General features: G+C 38.0%; 1 protein-coding gene across 2 annotated transcripts in view; it reads right to left on the bottom strand.

Moving 5' to 3' along the window:
- Positions 1–21894, bottom strand: part of CDH9 (cadherin 9) — a 128288-nt gene that overhangs the window by 46951 nt on the left and 59443 nt on the right. For both annotated transcript variants that reach the window (XM_048839668.2, XM_048839667.2), the window contains one exon: positions 4229–4523. In XM_048839668.2, coding sequence (XP_048695625.1) covers positions 4229–4523 — 295 coding nt within the window. The remainder of the gene's footprint in view (positions 1–4228; positions 4524–21894) is intronic.

Below are 21894 nucleotides of genomic sequence, written 5' to 3'. Positions count from 1 at the left end.
GTGTTTGTATCTGTCTAAGGGGTTGGAGCAAATGCAGTTGTATCGTAGAGCTTGGCTGTAGACAACGGATCGTGTGGTGTGGTCTGGATGAAAGCTGGAGGCATGTAAGTAGGAATAGCGGTCAGTAGGTTTCTGGTATAGGGTGGTGTTTATGTGACCATCACTTATTAGCACCGTAGTGTCCAGGAAGTGGATCTCTTGTGTGGACTGGTTCAGGCTGAGGTTGATGGTGGGATGGAAATTGTTGAAATCATGGTGGAATTCCAGTCCTTGCAACAAAGCCTGTTGCCATCTGTGTCCACATATCTATGCAGGGGACACCATCATAGGGCCTAATCACATCAGCCACAATACTATCAGAGGCTCGTTCACCTGCACATCTACCAATGTGATATCTGCCATCATGTGTCAGCAATGCCCCTCTGCCATGTACATTGGTCAAACTGGACAGTCTCTATGTAAAAGAATACATGGACACAAATCAGACGTCAAGAATTATAATATTCAAAAACCAGTCGGAGAACACTTCAATCTCTTTAGTCACACGATTACAGACCTAAAAGTGGCAATTCTTCAACAAAAAACCTTCAAAAACAGACTCTAATGAGAGACTGCTGAATTAGAATTAATTTGCAAATGGATACAATTAACTTAGGCTTGAATAAAGACTGGGAGTGGATGTGTCATTACACAAAGTAAAACTATTTCCCCATGTTTATCCCCCCCACACACACACACACCGTTCCTCACATGTTCTCCCACCCTGACTATCACTACTAAAGGTTTCTCCCCCGACCCACTCTCCTGCTGGTTATAGCTCACCTTACCTGATCACTCTTGTTACAGTGTGTATGGTAACACCCATTGTTTCATGTTCTCTATGTATATAAATCTCCCCACTGTATTTTCCACTGCATGCATCTGATGAAGTGAGCTGTAGTTCATGAAAGCTTATGCTCAAATAAATTTGTTAGTCTCCAAGGTGCCACAAGTCCTCCTGTTCTTTTTGCGGATACAGACTAACACGGCTGCTACTCTGAAACTTGATAGTTGGTGGTTTCCCCCCACTTCCTAGTTTACACAACCCTTTCCCCTCAAAACTTTAGCATTGTCTCTGTCACAAAGTTCCCAGTTCAGTGCCTGATAAATTCAAACATCATCTTCTCATCAACACACTGTGACTTTGAATTTGGCTGTGTACTTGGAACCAGACACATTTCAAAGAAAGCTATAGCAGAGGCCCTGAACTTCAGCCTACTTTCTAATCTAAATTTAGCTTTCAAGACTTCTCTTCTACACTCCTCTAATTCACTGATACCCAGTATGTACCACAGCTAGTAGAGATATTGCATATGAGGCATAAATTAACTCAAATGCATGTGGATAATACAAATAATATTTTGCTGTGATTATGACAAATGTTATTTCAAGAAAAAAATTGATTGTTCTGCATGGAGAGATAAAAAGGAATTAATATAGGTGATCAGTAAATCCTAGACATTGAATTGCAAAGAGGTCATTCCTACTTAAATGTCATTTCCATAATGCACTGGTTACTCAGTTCAGCTCACATGCAATATAGACCCTAGCCATATAGGTGGGATCTGTGCCATTTCTAGTTGCACAGTCAGTTTTCATGTATTCATGTATTAATGTACCTTCTATATTTTGGCTATGCTTTCTATCATTATCCCTTGTTGCTGTTTTTTGTTGGTTTTTTTATGCCTTTTCTGTCTGTGCAATATTAATTGGCTTAAATTTATGTAACTTGATTTAATTAGATAGGAACATAGGACTGGGAGGGACTTCTAGGGTCCTGAAGATCAGTCCCTGCCATCTCAGGCAACCATATCATATAATCCCATTCATAAATTGATTATGCTCCATCTTAAAACAAGTTAGGCTGTTTGCCCCCACTACTGCTACTGGGAGGCGGTTCCAGAATCTCACTCCTCTGATGGTTAGAACCTTCTAATTTCCAGGCTAAATGTATTCATGGACAGTTTATACTCATTTGTTCTTATGCCAGCTTAGTCCTTTAGTTTAAATAGCTCCTTTCCCTCCATGGTGCTAACCCCCATGACATATTTATGGAAAGCAATCATCATCCCTTTCAGCCTTGCTTTTGCTAAGCTAAACAACCCAAGTTCTTTCAAGAAATCCACAACTTTCACACCTAATATGCTAGTCACGGAATGGTTTGCATGATCACCACATACCCTGCTGACAGTATTTTGAATTATCAAATTCCATACTGTCAAAGCCTGTCTAAATCTCATAAGTGTACTCCAGTCTCCTGGAAAGCATATCCCATCTAAGGAAGTTTACCCATTCAACCCACATTGGTTCTTTCCCAATCTGCCATCTGCTTTCTGAGCAAGAGGAAGGGAGAAAACTGTTCTAAGTTGTGCCCTGCCTACAGTGTTTCTGTTCAGTGTCTTCAGAATCTGGCCTCTGTCTGCACATCCCATCAATCAGCTCTGGCCTCAAGATGCCGTACAGTAGTGAGGTTCTGAGGGCCAGGGTCTGCTTACACCCGTCATACACGTATGTCATTTGGACACAAGCCAAGTGGTCAGGCATTCTGCACAATAAACTGTTTGTCTGCTTTCAACTGATTTTACTTCAGTCCACAAACAACTAATTAAGCAACCTACTACCCTTACTGCCAAACTCCGCTGTGCTCATTCTGTCAGAGCCACTCTCTGAGCTCCAACTACTGTAGCTATATAAATTTATATTTATATTACCACCATCACCATAGTCTCTGGATATTTCATAGACAGCAGCCTCCACTGCCAAGAAACTGGATCCAATTCTGTTCTCTAACATTCCCTACTGACTCTAATGCGGCTGTACTGATGTACATTAAATCAGAACTGGGCACTTTGTTTTTGATGCCAAACTATTCCAGTGCAGTTCTTTCTTTAGAAATAAACTTAAAGTGAAAAACTATAGATACATTCTCAAAACCTGTTTTCTTTACAGACTTTTATCAAAATAAACCTCACCTCACAATTGGAAATAATTCTGTTTATTCCCTATTTTCCATATCTCTTTAAGAGAACCATTATTTGTGTTCTTTATAGCTCAGAAACTAATGCAAGAATTCCCCTTTCATGTCAACAAAATGAAGTTTTCTCTAACGCTTTCATATTTGTGCTACTGTTGCCAAGGACAGTGGTGAATTTCTTGAAGTTATTTTGAGAACACATGTATCTGTCAGAAATTGTTATTGGTACTTTGCCACTCTCAACAATGCCATTTTGCAGAGCTGATACAGCAGATCATGATATTAAATCACGGTGATTAAGCACAGATAAATCCACAACAACCAGTTGCCCCACTTTGCACGTGTGCTTTATATTCACCCAGCTCTGTTGGAGAGACCATCTCTATTCAAGAAACAATTAGACTCTTAGGTAATTATGAGAGCTTTTGATGAATGCCTATAGTGGCATGCTGGTGGATAATAGCTAAAGCATTATATTACACAAACAAAAAACGGAGAATTATTTTCTTTTGAGAACATATTCCTCACCCTACTATTCCTACAAGCACTTCATGTTTTGCTTTTCAATGCTGCCATTGTGAATAGCTGTAAAACATTTATTTCATTTAGAAAAATCTCCTTAGACTGAAATAGTAATGCTTTCCTTTCTCCCTCCCCCCTCCCATATGTTTTATATCTTGACAGAGAGAGACAGGTGGAATGTTTTTGTGGGGGTGGGAATGAGCAAAATGAGTTGAGGTATTAATAAGAACACATTTTGGTACAAAATGATTTCTTTACTTGTATATTTACAGATTGTTGTGTGTCAAGATGCAGAAATGTCCAATTGATTGGAATGTTAATATTCCTATACAAACACTAGTTGGACATGTTATAGAAGTGGTATTTTGAAGTGATGCAAAAGTAGCTGGTAGTAACTGATAAGACCATTATGTATACATTCCCATTTTGCTGTGACGAGTTTAAAACAGCCATAAAGAATCCCGTGGTATGGAAAAAGGCATGAAAAGTGGATGAAAATGAAACAAATAAGCAAAACCAGGTTTCTGATCAGGAGTGATACGTTCCTGGCCACAGGAGTTATTGAATAGATAGTCACAGAAGCTTGTACTACTATTTAAATACACCAAATAACAACCTCTCCATTCTACTCAGGAGTTACTTTTATCCTAGAATCCCCAAAAGCCATTTTATATAAGGATAAGTTATACCTACCAACTCCAGACATTTCAGGAACACTGGCGGTGTACATGTCCTTTGTAAATTTTGGTTCATTGTCATTGATATCATGGATTTTAATGATAAATTCAGATTCCGGCTCCACTTGTCTTCCAGTCTTTCTGTCTATAGCCTTGGCACGTAGCACATACAGGGACTTTTCTTCTCGGTCCAATTTCTTTGCAGCATGAATATCTCCTGTATTTTCATCTATAATGAACAGACTGCCAGCCCCATCTCCTGTTAATATGTATTTTAAATTTCCATCTCCTTTATCTTGGTCAGTGTGTAGCTTCAGGGAGGTAGAAAAGAAGAATTCTATAAATATATGTATTGTTATTACAGACCAAATCATTTAGCATATATGAATAAGTCTGTACAAATCTTGACTGTAATTGGGGTCAGCAGTGGTTATCTTCTGTCTCACTGTTGGAAAAATTACAAATTTGAGACTCAGTCACACACATAAAATATCTCTAAACAAATTCATAAGGACACAAGGGAATGTAGAAGATAATACAGTAACATTTATAATAATCCAATGATAACAAAAATGATGTTTCTTTCAACAGTCTGTCCAGAAACCCAGAGAAGTCTCATTATTGAAGATAAGAGACATCTAAAACTCTCAAGTCCTTTTTGTAAGATAAAATTAGGATTTATGTGTAGAATAGAACCAGTTGCTTTATATCAGTGATGAACAGATTGGTGTTAAGGATTAGAGTTTTCTGAAATTCCCAAAAGCACATGTAAAAGTTCTAACTGAAGAACCTTACAGTTTTATTCAATTTTTTTCTTGAGGGTCATCTATCTCAGTTAATGATTTACTCCCTCCCCCCATCTCCCACCCTCTGGTCCCCCTATATACAAGAAACAATTTTCAAGAACACTAGGGGGTAAACTTTCAGAGCATTGCATGGAGTTTAGCAGCTCTCTTCCTGTTAAAATTAAAGGGATGCCACATGGCTAAATCTTTTATTCTTATTCTTCTCATCCTCATAATTCAGCATATATGGAAATACATTTCCTTTTTTAAGGACATCTGTAATGTGTAGTCAGCACAGTTTTCATCATCAAGAAATCCCAACTATGTTGCATCCTACTGGCATCTGACAAGGATTTGATAACTTGATGCGCCATGATATTATTTTGGTTAGACAAAATCACATTAAAAGAAAGATTCCTTCTGTCCATTTTTAAATGGGCACTCATCAACCTTAAAAAAAAATAACACTGCATGTTATAAGTAGGTGTTCTTCAAGATCTAGTTCCAGAAAATTTCCTCAATACTATTTATTTTTCTGCTGGTATGTTCATGCTACCACGCTTACTCTTACAGTTTCTGTCTCCACATCTTCTGCTGTTACATCTTCCTAATACTCTGACTGGCTGGGTTCTTGCCAAAATGAGGAATAAAATATTAAATGGAAGTTACTGATTTTTAGTAATTCTAAAAAATGGAGTTACTGATACAAAGGGTCACTGTACTGAATTCTGCATTAAGTACCTATTTATTTTCCTCTTCCAAGGGCCAAAACCTGTTCATTTTACTCATGTTATCAGTGTGGCTTTGTTTACAGTAAGACAACTAGATGAAATAGTTACGGTGTGATGACAATGCTAATGCTACCTGTTTCTGATCTATACTATACTTCAAACCATTGGTTGCATGACTGTAGTTAATGGCTACTAACATTTCTAAGGTTTACATAGTACAGAGTGAAATCTTTACCCTACTAAAATCAATGGAAGTTTTACCATTGACATCCATGGGGTCAGGATTGCACCCATAAGTGCCTGATCCTGCAATTACATCAAGGGAAGTATGATTCGATCTGTACAATGGGACGTCTTACATGAGCAAATCAAGCAGGATATAAGCTATAGTATAAACGTAGCATTGGCTCAATGGTGAAACCCATATATATATATATATATATATATATATATATATATATATATATATATATATATATATCCCAATCTCAAAATCAATATCTCAAAATACCAATATGGTATTTGGACTTTGTGCCTGTGTACACACACAAAGTCCAAATGCTGTTTTGATATTTTGGTATCCACTGTATGTGGAGTATAAAGAAATGCCATGCAGAAAGATAATTTAAAAAAATATTGGTCATGATACATTTTATTTCAAGAATAAAATGGATTTATCTGAATGCCTAGGTTAAAGTAAATCAGGTTGATGTTAAATAAATCAGAGACATTGATCACAAACAGGTCATCAAGTGCTATTTCCATGCGCACTGTTATCTTATTTTATCTGTAACGTTGACCACAGCTACATATGTGGAACTTGCGCACTCAGTTTTCACGCATTAATAAATTAACATACTTTGTATATTTTGGATATACTGGTAATTTCTGTCATTGTCCCTTGTTTCTTCTTCTCTTTCTTGTATCTGTGCACTGTACAAGGTATATAACTGCTGGCTTAAATTCATGTAACTTTTTTAGTGATTATTTTTCCTGGTAGATGCTTATTTGGAATTCCCAGGCAATAGAATATGTGTATATAGGTTCAGACCTAATAGGACTATTTATATATCTATCTGGGGCCTGATCTCACATCTGCCTGCATACAATACACCTGTTGGGCCTGATTCTAGAAGTGTTCTGTATATGCAGCTCCCACTAACTTCAAAAGAAGTTCTACCTGTGGAAGGCTTTCACATCAGGCAAGAAATCCTGGTCCTATTAAAGTCAATGCAAGTTTTGCTGTTGAATTCAGTGGAGCTAGCATTTCACCCTAGGCTTTCATTAAGTAGTATCATAGGCAGCTTACATGCTCTGTGCTTTTCAAATTATTATTTTCACTGTTATTTTTTAAGTTAAGGACAATTATTTTAATTACATCACTGATGAATCCTTAAGATCCTTAGGGCCAAATTCAACCCTGATAGAAGTAAATGCAATCCCACTGAAGTCAATAAAGTCACTGAAGTCATTTCAATCTTCTGTGCTGCCCGGCTGCATCTGGTAATTATATTACCACGTCAATGCAAGCTTGAATTCTTATTCAAAGATCTAAATACTAAGATTTTCTACACAGTATATGATCTTCATTTGAAGAATCCTTTCATGGGTGGCTTAAGCATTTTTTAATCTTTGTATGTTTTGCCAAATAACTCTGCTTTCAGTATCTTCTTAAATTATTCAGATTAAAAAGAAGTTTGTACTTTATCTTACCTTGTAAGTGTTTTAAGTCAAGCTAATAACAATAAAAACTCAAATTTACATAGTGCTTTTCATTACAGTCCTTTTCAAACAGGAAGTGATATACAATCTTGACACTGAAAGATTGCTTCACCCACCTCCTGTATTCAATATCTGCAGCTGTTAAATTAGTGGACAATGACACTATATAACAGCATATGAACTAGAGAATGCCCACTTTTATCTTCATATCTTCTATGTTGTTTTCTACCCTGGGAACCCACTCCTTTTTCTTGGGCACTATCCAACTCCCTCTAAAGTTAATGGAAAGTCAAAGTTGGATTTGGCCCATTGTTCTCCATGTGACTTTCCTCTCCTCATTCACATCCCTTCTTGACATACATTTCTTTCATGACTCCTTTCTTTGATGATCCACCAGTCGTACATTCATTTTTAATTAAAAACAAAATAGAAGGGACAGTGCGTAGAGCCCACTTGATGTTTTGACCATCAGTCTTCGTAGTAGGTATATTGAACTTTTTTCCTTTATCCAATTGAGACTGTAAGACCCTTGGAGAAGGGATTGTCTTCCTCTATGTTTGCATAAAGATCAACACATTGTTCGATCTCAATCATTGCCAATTTGCCAATTTGCAACTGATGGACACCTGCATGGATTCTGATCCACTAGTCCACCTATCTAGCTTCTTGGCAGACCTTGTGGTGGAGAGGTTGGAGCTGGTGGTTCCTGTGCTTCCAGGGTCCTTATCTTCTCGGCTACCTGCCTGGCAGGATACTGAGAAGTTGAAAAGCTTGGGATCTCCAGTTACTAGGATCCTGAGGAGCCTGGAAGCCCAGAGAGCATATGTCATTTTGGAAACATCAAAATATTTCCGCTGTGGGAAGGTTTTAGTGTTCCTAAAATAAAATATTATGGACTTACATGTCCACACACAAAAAAAGTTTTGAGATTTGTACCAATGTGGAAAAACAAATTTTCCAAAAACGTGACTTTTTTTGTGGACCTGGAAGTCCCTTTCCCAGGCAGCTCTACAAATAAAACATCCCTGTGAGACTGCATAGAGGTATTTAAATAGAGAGAATGCAATTACCCAATTGCATATTTTATTGATTTAATATTCCTTTTCTTGTAAAAAGTGTCATGGAGTTTTTAATAGCCCGACGTGATCCCGAATCTCAGCCTTACCGCTTGCATAAAATACAGCACATCCAGTAGCACTGCAACAATATCACCACATCAGGGAGAAACAAAGTACTTTTTTAGGGGTCTTCCATTCCACTTTTGAACCCTTCTTAGTAGATAAAATCTAAAGGGGGTCACAGCAGAAGGTAATATGTAGGCAAATATTAGTTTCTCAATCTTCAGATGCTCTTATAGATCATTATTGTGAGAATGCTAGCCTACTTATAGAGAAGGAAGAGATTTAGATAGCATGTATATACTTTGTATAAAAATCCATGGACTCTTGGATGATTACATTACACCTCGACTGAGAACCTTTTTGAGGAATGCTCATCACTTCCTTAAACTTTTCTTTTGGACATAGGAACTTGATGCTAAAATTCAGAAACTCAGTGAAATATTTCTAGGAAACAGTAAGTCAGTTTTATTTTTATTACAAAGCCCAAAAAGCAAGAAGGTTTAACATGGTTGTACATTTTATTTTTTATGTTTCTAATTTTGAGCTGTTATGTTATTTTTATAGTAGTTCCATAATTTTCCAAAAGCATATTATTCCATTGGAAAATGCTATTTCCTTGAAATATAATTTTTTTGTGGGAATGTGTTAACTTCAACAATTTTGTTTAGAAAAAATAATTTGAATAAGATGAAAATGTTCTATTTCAACCTTATCAGAATGCAATGTTTTGATTTTTCATTTCAAATGAGATTTTTTGAAATTTTTATTTAAATGTTGCACTTCAATACGATCAAAATGTTTCATTCTAATTTTGAATATTATAGAATATTGTTGAGTAATTTATACTTTTTTATTTTATATTATACTGTCTGAAATCTGAATGAAACATTTTAATTTTCCCGAAGAGGAATATTTTGACCTGAAACAAACAGACACACAATTTGAACAATATGTTTTTCAGGAAATTTCATTTTTCGTTTGTTTGTTTGTTTGTTTGTTTGTTTCCATTCAAATCGCAAATGAAAACAAATTTGGAAATGTCAGAATTTCCAACAGAATAGAAATTCCAGATTTCAACCAGCTCTGTTTATTTTATGATTCAGCTCTTGGAAATATCACATGAACTATTTACAACAAACTAAACTTTTCAATAGTCAAAAACATAATTTAAGGAAAGATGAAATGAAATTAACTATTCCTTTGCACAGAGCCCGTCTTAAAACAACAACAGCTGGACCATTCCAACTTCTTTTTTTTCCTTTTTAAACGTAATACAGTGTTCATGAAAGATTTTGCCACCCTGGAGGGTAAAATCCTCTATCTATCTATTCTTTTATCACTTATAGCATTGACAGTGACTTTTAAAGTTTGCTCATGCTGCCTCTTCAATGTACTTTGACCCCTCCATAACAGTTAAGTTTCCTTGACCTCTCGTCTGAAACTAGTCACAAAGCTGTCAATCAGTTTCAATAGTGATTTTGGTTTTAGAGACCACCTGCCCACTAGGAATTGTGTGGAGACAATCTGCTCATTTCATGTAGACTACCAGGCAGTATTTGATGTCCAGACATTACTGATTTGGGGCTATGTTTGAACTGGCAGCCTGTGATAAAAGGTTCCATATCCGTTGGCATTGCTCTGTCAGTAACACTACTGGAAGTATAATCTGCAACACTATCACAACATAGTGCATCTTTGTTTTCTAGCAAATGTAAAAATCTTTCTACTTGTATTAAAAACTGCAGGAAAATTCATTTGCCTATGATAGAAAACATAGGAAACTTGCAGTATGATAGTTTTAGACATCATCATTGTGTTGTTTTTATTTAGCAGTTACCTGGTTTCCTCACTGAAATAAAATACTACTTTGTAAAATGGAGCAGTGGCACCATTATCATCTAAATGCAAAATGTACTGCATTATTTTTGTTAGAGTGGTTGCAGATAGTATTGTACATCTTTATAGCCAAATGAATCTACTTATAAATACAATTATACCAATGTCCTATAATTTAATTTTCACTAATCCACTATCACACTATTGTTTCTCTTTTACAAAAGTATTTAAAATTTGACATCGAAAATACTTCTACAACATTTCAAGATTCAGTTACCCCAAAAGAAGCCCACAGTGGGTCACATACAAATATGATTTGAAATATGTATGTGTTACAGACACAATATATTGTCAAGCTATTATTAAGATATGCATTTATTACTAAAACCAAGTAATAATAAGAAGAAAATAATTAGCCCAATCCTGTTCCCATTTATGTCAACAAGAATAGTGTTGAGCCCAACGCAAATGCCAGATATACATGCGTATAATTCATAAACTTTTGCAAATTCGGTATCTTGTGTGTGCGTGCGTATATGGAGTATATATATTTGGGGGTGTTCACAAAAAAAACAAACACAAAAGGGCCCTTAATACATTCAAACTGGTATATATATATATATATTTTGGAAGTAAGTAACATTTGATAAAATATTCAGCTCTGCCATTTATCAGCCGTAGAAATTCCTCCCTGTAGGAAGATATAGCTTTATTTGCTTCTACATGCTCCCTTTTCACTAGTCAGTGTTTTCAGTAATTAATACACTGTCGGAAATATGTCTGAATAAAGACATAGCTCAGACAATACACTTTAAGGATCCTGTTCTATTTCTATTAATATTATTCTCATTCAAATCTTTTTCTTTAGGTCTCCTACATGGCTATGTGGGTGCATCCTCAATGTGGTTTCTCTTGATATTTGTTAGACACAAAGACATTTGTGGTGGTGGGAATTAGCTGAGAGAATAATTGAGCATGCTTTGAAAATATGGAAATGGAAATTCCCCCTGAAACTACACCCCATCCCCACTTAAATGGGATAAGCGTACCTTTCAAATGATATTTTCTATTCTATCTGTTTCTGCAACATGGGAAATTCATGCACCATGCTGATCTATGAAAAAGTTGTTGCTTCCAGAAAACATCCAGTCAGTATAATCTTACTATGAATATTACTATTTCTAATATAAATTTGAGCGGAAAGATCTCAGCAGTTGGCCTCCTATTAATGCCACATTCCCTCTATATCAACTACTAATTGCGTTCACTCAAGCTTCACCCTTATCTCCTTCTGATAAGCTGATAGTAGTTATGTGGCCTTTAAGTGTCTGGACACCAGCAATATTTGTGGTTATTTTCCCTGTGTGTATTGTTAGTGTGCAGGAATTAAAAAAAAATACTTTCTTTACAATGTCTAAAAGGGTGTTGACGTTGTTGAAGGAGGAGGAGTAAGCCTAGTGTGCTGTAGGTATGATATGGCAGAAGGAGAAGTCAGGGTGTCAAAAGTAAAAGACAGCAATATGGCTACAGAAGGTTGCTGTTGAAGAAGGAGACAGCCCAATTAGAGGGGAGCAAGGAGATATTCTGCCTGTTTTCCCCTTACTGAAATTTCACCCTCCATATTTCAGATGTATCTAAACTGTACAGTAAGGACCTGATTATCAGCTCATTTATGTCTGTGTAACTGAGGAGTAACTCATGGAGTTATAAGGAGTCCGGTAGCACCTTAAAGACTAACCGATTTATTTGGGCATAAGCTTTTGTGGGTAAAAAACCGCTTATCTGAAGAAGTGTTTTTTTACCCATGAAAGCTTACGCCCAAATAAATCTGTTAGTCTTTAAGGTGCCACCGGACTCCTTGTTGTTTTTGTGGATACAGACTAACACTGCTACCCCCTGATACTTGACATCATGGAATTATATTGACATAAAATCAATGCAAGTGACAGGAGAACCAGGATCTAGGCTTCTACTAGACACAGGCAAATTATATAGCTAGATTTACAAATACTTACTGAATCCAAAATTGTCACACTTCACCTGAATCTGCAAAAGAGGGATCAAGAGGTTGAAAACCGCCATGATTCCCTTTTCAAAGCTGAAGAGTGGCGAGTCAATCTGGGGAACTTTGTTGGCAGGGAGGGAAGATACTTAGGGGATTCTGGGGTTAGGTTCAACTGGAGAAAGTACTGGGTTAGATACAGATCTGAGTGGATGTGAAGGTGCTTTTAGGGATCCAGGGTGATATAAGAATAAGCTAGAAATAAAGCCAGTTTACTACATGTCCCAAAATGCATTTTTGTTAATATGGGCAGATGGTTTATCACCTTTGCCTCTCTTTATATTGTGAGTACTGTGGACTGATTTACTGTGTGATCCTACACTCCCTGGATGCTCCTTTTTCTGTTTCAGCAATGGTTAGGGCTTGTCTACCTTTTCCACCTGCTCTTCAATGTATATCAGTAATGCTTGCGGCTTCCCTATGAAAAAAAAATCCAATAACTTGTAATAGAAAGCTACAACTTTTCCACAGTTTTTATTTATTGTACAAAATTACTGAGGGAACTATAACTGTTCTGTAGTGCTTTACAGGAGAGTTACGAGATTCTTTCAAGAGGGCATCACTCCCTATTGAATTCTTTAGTTTTGTAAAGTAATTTCATTGGAGCCTTATTACTTTCATCTCTGTTACGTCCACTGTATTTTACCATAAGATCTGGTTTGCTGTATGATTTTACTCTTATTTGCCCAATGTGGAGGGTAAGGTTTTGTGTGTTTGGACAAATAGTTTAACAATATTGAGGGCTGGCTTGCTTCATGGTCTTTTTATGCATTCTGGCACTTCTGGGTGTGTTTCATTGTGTGCTCTGATAAGATCATTTGTGAGAAGGAGCTTGGGGTTTGCATGCAGTTCATTTTATTCTCTTCCTGGTCATGGAAGCAAAGCAATAAATAATTGAAATGTAAAAGGAGATTATTATTTTGGGTTAAATCTATCACACATCAGTAGGGGAAACTTAGAAACTGAAAAATATACTGAGAAAAATGAAGCTAAAGCCCAAACCAACGATGGATTTGGTTTTGTGTTTTCATACAAAATATATCAGTAATGTAGGTGTTGCTGAGCCCTCAACTCAGTCATCTCAGCACATCTCTGCTCATTTATACTTCATGGACAATTTATATATTTGAAACAGGCCACGCAATTCAGATGGAAAACTGTTTCTTTCCCCCCAAAACACATTACATTCAGCCTCCTCGTTCCCGGTACATTTAAGGTTCAATCTGTAAATCTAATTTTTAGCATACAAACAATTCTGCATTGCTGTGGAGGAAGTTTTAGGCTTGGTCTACACTGAACAATTATATTGGCATATCTGTGTCAGTCAGGAGTGTGAAAAACACACCCCTGACCAGTGTAATGTCATGAAGTCAGCTGGCTCTTGGTGTGGTTGCCTTGCAACACAATGAGCTCAGGTGGCCCCAATAAATCCTTACTATGAGGCTGTGCTCCCTCATTTAACAGAAGGGCCAAAAAGAAAAAAAAAATCACCATTTAAGCATTGTAGCATCAGCAGCACAGTGGCAACTTAATTTGTCCTTCAACCACAGCTGTGCCAGACCTGCTTCCTGACCAGCTCTTGCTCCAATCCTTGTCTGCTGTGCTCCAGCCATAGTCCCTTCCTTCCTGAGAACTTCTGTCTCCTAACATTGTCTTCTTCCTCATCGTGCCTCTGGTTCTGCCTCTGGTTATTTTGCTCTAGCTGCTAGGCCAGTCTCCTGTTCTAATCACGAGGTCACACCACCTGCATCTCTGCATGTGTCATGTAACTATGTCAATATAACTCACAGCGTAGATGCAGCTATGCCAGTGTAAGAGGGTTTCCTGTGACATAGCTAATTTAATTCAGGGAGGTGGTATTCCTATACAGAGAAAAAATAAAACCTTTCTACATTGCCTGGCTAAGCTGGTATAGCTATGCCAGTACAGTCTCCATTGTGTAGACATACCCTTAGTCTACCTTTATAATGTTGCTTTTCTTATGGTTTAGGGCAAAAGAGTCATAAATATATAGTTCCAGATTTAAAACTTTGTTTAGTACAGTATAGCAATTCACTTAATATGAAATTATGTTAGATCATCTCAAAGCCAAGACATTTAGTGTTGTGGATGTAGGGGGGAAAAAGCAGCTAAGTAGAGTGCAAATTTGGTGTTCAGCAGACCAGGATATTCCTAAAGCCATGGACTCTATAGCGTCTTCATATTCAAACCACAAAGTGGTTATCTGGAGATGGGACCTGCAATCAAGTGGTGTGGTCAATGAGTTTAGTGTGGATGCTCCCTAGCACAGATTTTCAAACAAGTTCATATATTTTTGCATTGGTAGAGAGACTGCGTGGTCCCCAAGGATCACAGCCTGTGACATAGCCACTACCCAATACTCCTCCCTGGTTGTTCTCATTCTTATTTTCAGGGTAAATCTGCACATGAACGTGAGAGAGAAGGTGGTGATAGAAAAGGAGAGAGACTTGGTCCACAAATCATGAGAAATTAATTAAATTGCCATCACAAATACAGATAACATACAGTTGTAATAATAATTTGTGATCCCACAGCCAATCCAGAGACCTCACAGAAAATATCTTGAGATCTAGTTACAGGTAGGAAATAAGCCAGTGTTCCCACTGTAAGATTTTATAACTGCCCTTGAAATTTAAAGCAGTCAATTATACAGCAACAGCAGCCAATATTCTACTACATTAACATTTTAACTAATTTAAAAGTCTAAAGACAGCTTAATAACTGCAGTAGGTCTTCAGTATGGATTACAGTGGCAATATCTGGTTTGGTTTAATTTCCTATTCCTATGTGTTTAAGCAAAAGTTTTATGTATGTACTAAATGGTAATATATTTACCTGATCTGAATTGGTGACATCAGCACTAACTTCTTAATTAAACATTGCTAGTCTGTGTGTGATGGTAACCTAAGTGACTGTATATTAAAAAAAAGAAATGACATTTACTTTCCTTATCTTCTGTTTTCCAGCATATGCTTCTTGTGTACATCATTCCACTGTTACAAATTCTCAGAGTACTGTACTCTGAAATGTGTTGCCAATTCCTGCTTGAGTAGTTTCCTGCTGCTGGGGCTGGAGGGGCGGAAAATTGCCATTCTATTAGGACTGGCTGAAGAGCCTACTCAGTAACTTCTGAGTTCTTCTGATGTCCAAAATATTTGGTGAACTCACTTGCTGAGGCCAGTTTCTCCTTTCTACACTCTGGGGACAGGATTCTGGAGATCAGGGTTTTCCTTGGCCTCCAGCTTCCCCATTCAGCTGGCTCCTGCACTTCAGGTTACAGGGTCTCTGGGCCAACTCTGACGATGTGGCTGGCTCATTGCTTTTCCCTATACTCTGAGAATTGGATCCTAAAGCACAGGGTTTTCTCCTCTTTAACGTATTCCATGGATATATCCCTGGGTTGTAGTCCCCGAACCTACAGTACTAACCCAGCACAGTGTTTTGTGAAACAGTCTAGATTTTGATTTGCTTGTCCCGAGTCTTTGAATCCAGGCTTACTAGATATCAGTATAGTCCCCATGTATCTTCAAAGTTCTGAAATAATCACATCATGATACAACATGAAACAGTCACTTTAATCAATGATTGAAACAGGTAACTAAGGGAAGTGAAGTATCTGTGGCACCTTAGAGACTAACAAATTTATCTGAGCATAAGCTTTCGTGAGCTACAGATCACTTCAAGGGAAATGGTAAATTCATCATCACATGGAAATTTTAAATTGAGAGCGTTTAAAATGTCTTCCTAAAAGATCCCTTCAATGAAAAAATTACTGTGTGAAATTCTACAGCCTGTATTATGCAGGGGGCCAGACTAAAAGTTCACAGTGGTCCCTCGTGGCCTTCAAATATATGAATCATAAGGGGGTCTATGAAGGACTTCATTCCTGCGGACAAACTGTACAAGTGTGTGTGTGTTTGGGGGGAGGGGTAACTTTATGTCTTCAAATCAAGACTAGGTCTCTTTTCGGAAGATATGGTTAGTCAAACACAAGTTATTGAGCTCGATACATGTGTAACTGGGTGAAATTCTATGGCCTGAGATATACAGCAGGTTAGATTAGATAATCGCTTCTGGTTTTACAATCTGAGACTCTGAATATTAATCTATGTCTTCTGAACCAAATTAATAATAATTACATTTAGCCCAGAAGATTCTAATTCAGATTATTTCCAAACCATCCACCCACTTCTACTTTTCTATGAATGACCAAAATGTCCACAGATGCTCTAAATTAAATATTCATTGAAGCACTGATTTGAATTTACATCTCCCACATGCCAGGTGAGTGCTCTAAGCACAGGGCTAGAGAATCGTTCTCACTTTCTGATGCAATGATTATTCAACTATTTTGTACAGCATGGAAGATTGAGAGATGCTCTCACCAGACTATGCATATCAGAATGTCCCATAGTCCAGTGTTAGGACACTTTTAGGTGGGAAATTCAAGTCACTTCTTCACAGCAGGCAGAGGTCTCTCAAATCCTAGGTGAGTGCCCTAACCACTTGTCTAAAAGTTATAAGGAGGCCACCCCTTTGTCCCCCCATTATGTGAACAGTGCCAAAATACCCTTGGAATCTAGCTGGGAAAAATGGTTAAACTATTTGGTGAATTTGCATCAATTTCACAAATAGTTTCAGGTCAACCAAAATTGCATTTTTTGACAAATAAACTAGTCATCCAAAAAAGTCACAGAGCTCTAGCAGTTAGCCAACCATGAAACACTTTTCATGTATTTTTCTTCCAGAGTGGCTCTGTCCTGAAAACTGGCCCCAAAGGTGATGCTATTGTGTTCTATATTTATTGATTCTTGATTTCCAGATCAAACATGCTTAATTGATAACTAAGGAGATTTTTTTCCCCCTGAACTACTAGCTCTGCAAACTGAAAATAAGTTTTTAATCTAGTTTAATTCTATTAGCCCTGCAGAGCCAAAACACTCAAGAGAGTGAACTAGATTCTGTTTTTCTTGTGCATCATCAGCACACTTGTTTACTGTGTTTCAATGAGTTTCACTTGTCAAATCTATTATTGGAACTGAAGGCCTAAACAAACTGAGTTCTTTCCTCCCCGTTCTTCAAAACCAGTACTAAAGGTTCTGCAGGTCATATTTGGCCTTCAGTGTCACTCATGTAACCTGGCTGCCAATAATAGGTTTGCACAGGTATAACTTGAAATACAATAAACAGCTCCATCAAAGATACATAAGGAGGAGTAGAATCTAGATTAAACTGCATTGAAAAGTATTCTAACAGCAGCAGACCCGCTGGTTAAGAATATGCCATTTTTATATAGTCCTAGTTAACAGAACATCATATATTGTACAAGAGTTTCTGAGTGAAAAATACAGCAATTGCTTTAAAAAACAAATCAAAACAATGTCCTGCTATAACCCCTGGGACAGCTCACCAGTGCTAGTGGAAGAGAGAGCACTTGATGTGTGGTGTTGGTATTTTTTTTTTTTATTGAACCTTCTACTTATTGACTACAATGATATAACAAAAACAATGGAAAATAATATTTTCCCAAAACATATGCACAAATCAAGGAACAGACTGTCAACTTAATAAACAAAACAGAGAAAGCATTAAAAAACCACAGTTTCCTAGTCACGCTCCTAGCCCAGAGTAAGAATGCCATTCAGTGCTCCCATGCAATAGACAAACCCTCAAAACATTTTGAAGTGTTGTTCACTAAAGATTATTTAAAGAGTGCTTTGCAAATAAAACAACATAAAAGATTTGCTATTCTGACTGCCTCCTTTTTCCCTCAGTGCTCTCAGCACACCGAAGAGGGAATCAGACACTGCAGCCACTATCTCAGATGCACTCTCTTGAGTGCTGACTTGCCCTGTTCTCCTCCTAGAACCCCTCCTTAGCTGTATTACCCTTAGAAGCTTGAACAAGACAGCCCACTAAATCTAAAGCCATGAACATGTCATGGAGATTGGTGTGTTGAAATTGCAGGGTTTCAAACATTTACAATGTTCTTAGGGATTTTCCAGCTGAAGTGAGTCTCAGATTCTTTCAGCCATAACTGTGTGCTAATTATGATTTTTGCCTGGGATGCAGTTTCTTTAACAGGTTCTGTTAGATGACTTTGCCTTTCACAGAACAGTGTTAATAAATGGAACAACTTAAGAATTCTTTGACAGCCTGGTATTTAGGGATATATGGTCTCGGAATATCTCCTAAAGACATGCTACAAAGGAGAACATCTGTGCCTTACAGGGATATCTTGCTGCCTCTATTAGCAGGGGTACAATGTGCGGGAGGTAGGGGGCCCCACGTGGCCCCTGAGTGGAGCTAGAAATTTGGCCTAGTGTGGTGTTTAGAACTGGGAGTACTGGCTATTGGGAGCTGAAAGGACAGGAAACAGGAAGAAGGGGGGGAAGTTGAGGAGGCAGAGTGAGAGTTACCAAGATTGCAGCAGCAGCTTGGTAAAGAGATTTCCACTTTAAAACTAAAGTCCTGTTTTAAGTTTGTAAGTACCTTGCCTTGGTTGCTACAACATTTTGGTGACGAGGATGGGATCTTCTGCCTCTGAACCCACCTGCACCCTTTCTGCAAAGCCCAGGTGAGCCTCCAATTGCTTTTACTGTTTGGATCCATATGTTTGAGACTTATCTGCTTGCAATCAGTGCTACAGAGATTTCTAAAGTAAGGAAGCGTGCTCTGCTAATCCACTGCCTTGGAGCAGAAGGGCAGTGTATATTTTACACTTTTCCCCTTGCAGATGATAAATACAAGACTGCACTCACTGCATTAAAGAACTTTTTTGTGCCAAAAGTGAATATAGTAGCTAATCGCTACAGATTTCGCCAGCATGAGCAGAAAACAGGGGAGACTGTAATGCAGTATATTGCTTCCCTGAGGAGTCTGATTGTAATTTTGGGAATATGGCAGATGAGATGATTAGAGACCAGCTCATTGAGAAAACAACCATGCTTCGTGTAAGAGAAAGCTTACTTCTAGAACCACAACTTATACTAAAAAATGCAATAACCATTGCTACTCAGATTGAGTAAGCTATAGCTGAAGCCAAAATAATGAGCATGGATACAGGAGGCACAGTCCAGGCTGTGACTTCTTTGCAGAAAAGTTCACTACTGCTTCAGACAAATGATTACAAGAGGAAACCTAATGAAAAACCACCAAATCAGCAAATTCAAAATATAGTAAAAGCATGCTTTTGCTGTGGATCCCCACAACACCTTGCAAGCTACATAGGCTGTCTGGCAAAAGTAGCTCAGTGCAATCATTGCAAAAAGATTGGGCATTTTGCTAAAATATGTCGCAGCAGCTAGTTCAATTAACAGGTGCATGCAGTTACAATTCCAGATGTTACTGTGCTGAGCAAAATTACTACTGCACATATTCCAGAACAAATAAAGTGCACTGTAAATGTTTCTATCATACCCTCAGGCAAATCACGCTCTATTCAGCTAATGTTGGACACTGGCTCAGCAGTCTCTATACTATCTGATTCCATCTATTTGCATTACTTTAAAGATGTGCCTCTTACTGAACACAACTTCACTTGCTGTGCTATTTGAAAAACCACATTTCAGTACATGGCTGCCTGCCAGCAATAGTTACTTTTGGTGATTGCTGTGTAACTGCAGAGTTCTACGTTGTCCACAAAGGCACTCCTATACTTGGTGGAGATTTATTGGCTGCTTTAAATTTCAGGGTAGTTAATGAACGAATTGATCTTCCTCAGCAAAGCACTCTTGCAGTACACACACCAGTTTCAGCTGGGACCCAACACCAGCTTGAGGAGAAACTTGGCTGTGCTTATGGGTTTCTGCATAAAGTTAAAATGCGGAATAATGTGATGCCTGTATGACAGAAATTACGGTGCTTACCATTTTCAGTGAGGGGAGCTGTTTCAGAGGAACTTAGAAAACTTGTTCAAGAGAACATTATTGAAGAGATTGACTCCTCAGAATGGGTTTCACCTACAGTAGTGATGCAGAAGAAAGTGAAGGCATTCACCTTTGTGTGGACTTAAGGGAGCCAAATAAAGCTATTGTGATTGACAGCCATCCTCTTCCTCACATAGAAGAAGTATTTTCAGAACTCCGTGGAGCAAAGATGTTTTCTACTCTTGATTTGCAGAGCGCATACCACCAGGTTATGTTACATGAAGATAGCAGAGACCTCACAGCATTTATTACACATGAGGGACTATTTCATTTTAAACGTGTTCCATACCATCTCGCATCTGCCCCGAGTGCCTTCCAAAAAATGATGTACTTGATTCTGAAGAATCAACATGGAGTTCAGTGCTATCTGGATGATATTATTGTGTTTGGAAATACTTCTGAGGAGCATGACAATAACCTGCAGTCTGTACTAAACTGCATCATCAAAGCAGGCCTCAAGCTCAATAGGTCCAAGTGAAAGTTTAGACAAATTGAACTCTCCTTTCTGGGCATACAACTTCACAGGCTGGACTAAAACCTGATCCAGATCATATCCTGGCAATTTCAAATGCTCCTCCTCCAACAGATTTGCAAACCTTATGTTCCTTCTTGGGCCTTACCTTCTGGTATGCAAAATTTATTCACAATTATGCTTCTGTCATTGAACTGTTACAAGAATTACTATGGAAAAGTTCAACCTTAGTGTGGACAATGGATGCACAAGCTAGTTTCAAAACGGTGAAAGACTTGATTATACATAGTCCAGTACTTGCACTATTCAGTCCTGCATTGCCCACAATTGTAACTACTGATGCTTCCGATTATGGACTTGGGGCTGTCCTCACACAACGTCAAGAGGACAACACAGAGAGAACTGTTGCATTTCCTTCAAGAACACTAAATAATGCTGAGAGAAAATATTCTACAGTCAAAAAACAAGCACTTGCTTGTGTCTGGGCTCCTGAAAAATGGAGAAGTTACCTGTGGAGCTGCATGTTCAAGTTGCGCACAGACCACAGCCCTTTGACGACGTTGTTCACCATAAGAGGACTGGGAAGAGCAGGATATCATATTGTTAGATGGTCTGCAAGACTACTCTGTTTCAATTATGAACTGGAATATAAGCCTGGAAACCAAAATGCGGTAGCTGATTGCCTTTCTCACCTGCCTTTGCCTTCACCAGATGGTCCACCGGAGGATGAGGATGTAGTAGTTGCACTTATTACAAGCACTCTCACTGCAGTTACAAGAGAACAATTTCAAGCTGCTTGTTCAGCGTGTCCAATTCAACAAAAACTACAGGAATTTCTGACAAAGAGATGGCCCAATAACTCTAAAAACCTTGACCCAGTTTTGCTGCCTCATTTTAGAGTTCAGGATGAACTCTATTTCTTTGCTTGATGGCTGTGTGCTACGAGGTACATACCAGCTACTTGTGCCAGAAGAATTACAGTCAAAACTCATACACCTGGCACA

Source organism: Caretta caretta, chromosome 2 (assembly GCF_965140235.1).
Source record: "Caretta caretta isolate rCarCar2 chromosome 2, rCarCar1.hap1, whole genome shotgun sequence".
Taxonomy (NCBI): domain Eukaryota; kingdom Metazoa; phylum Chordata; order Testudines; family Cheloniidae; genus Caretta; species Caretta caretta.
This window is presented reverse-complemented; position numbering and strand designations above follow the sequence as displayed.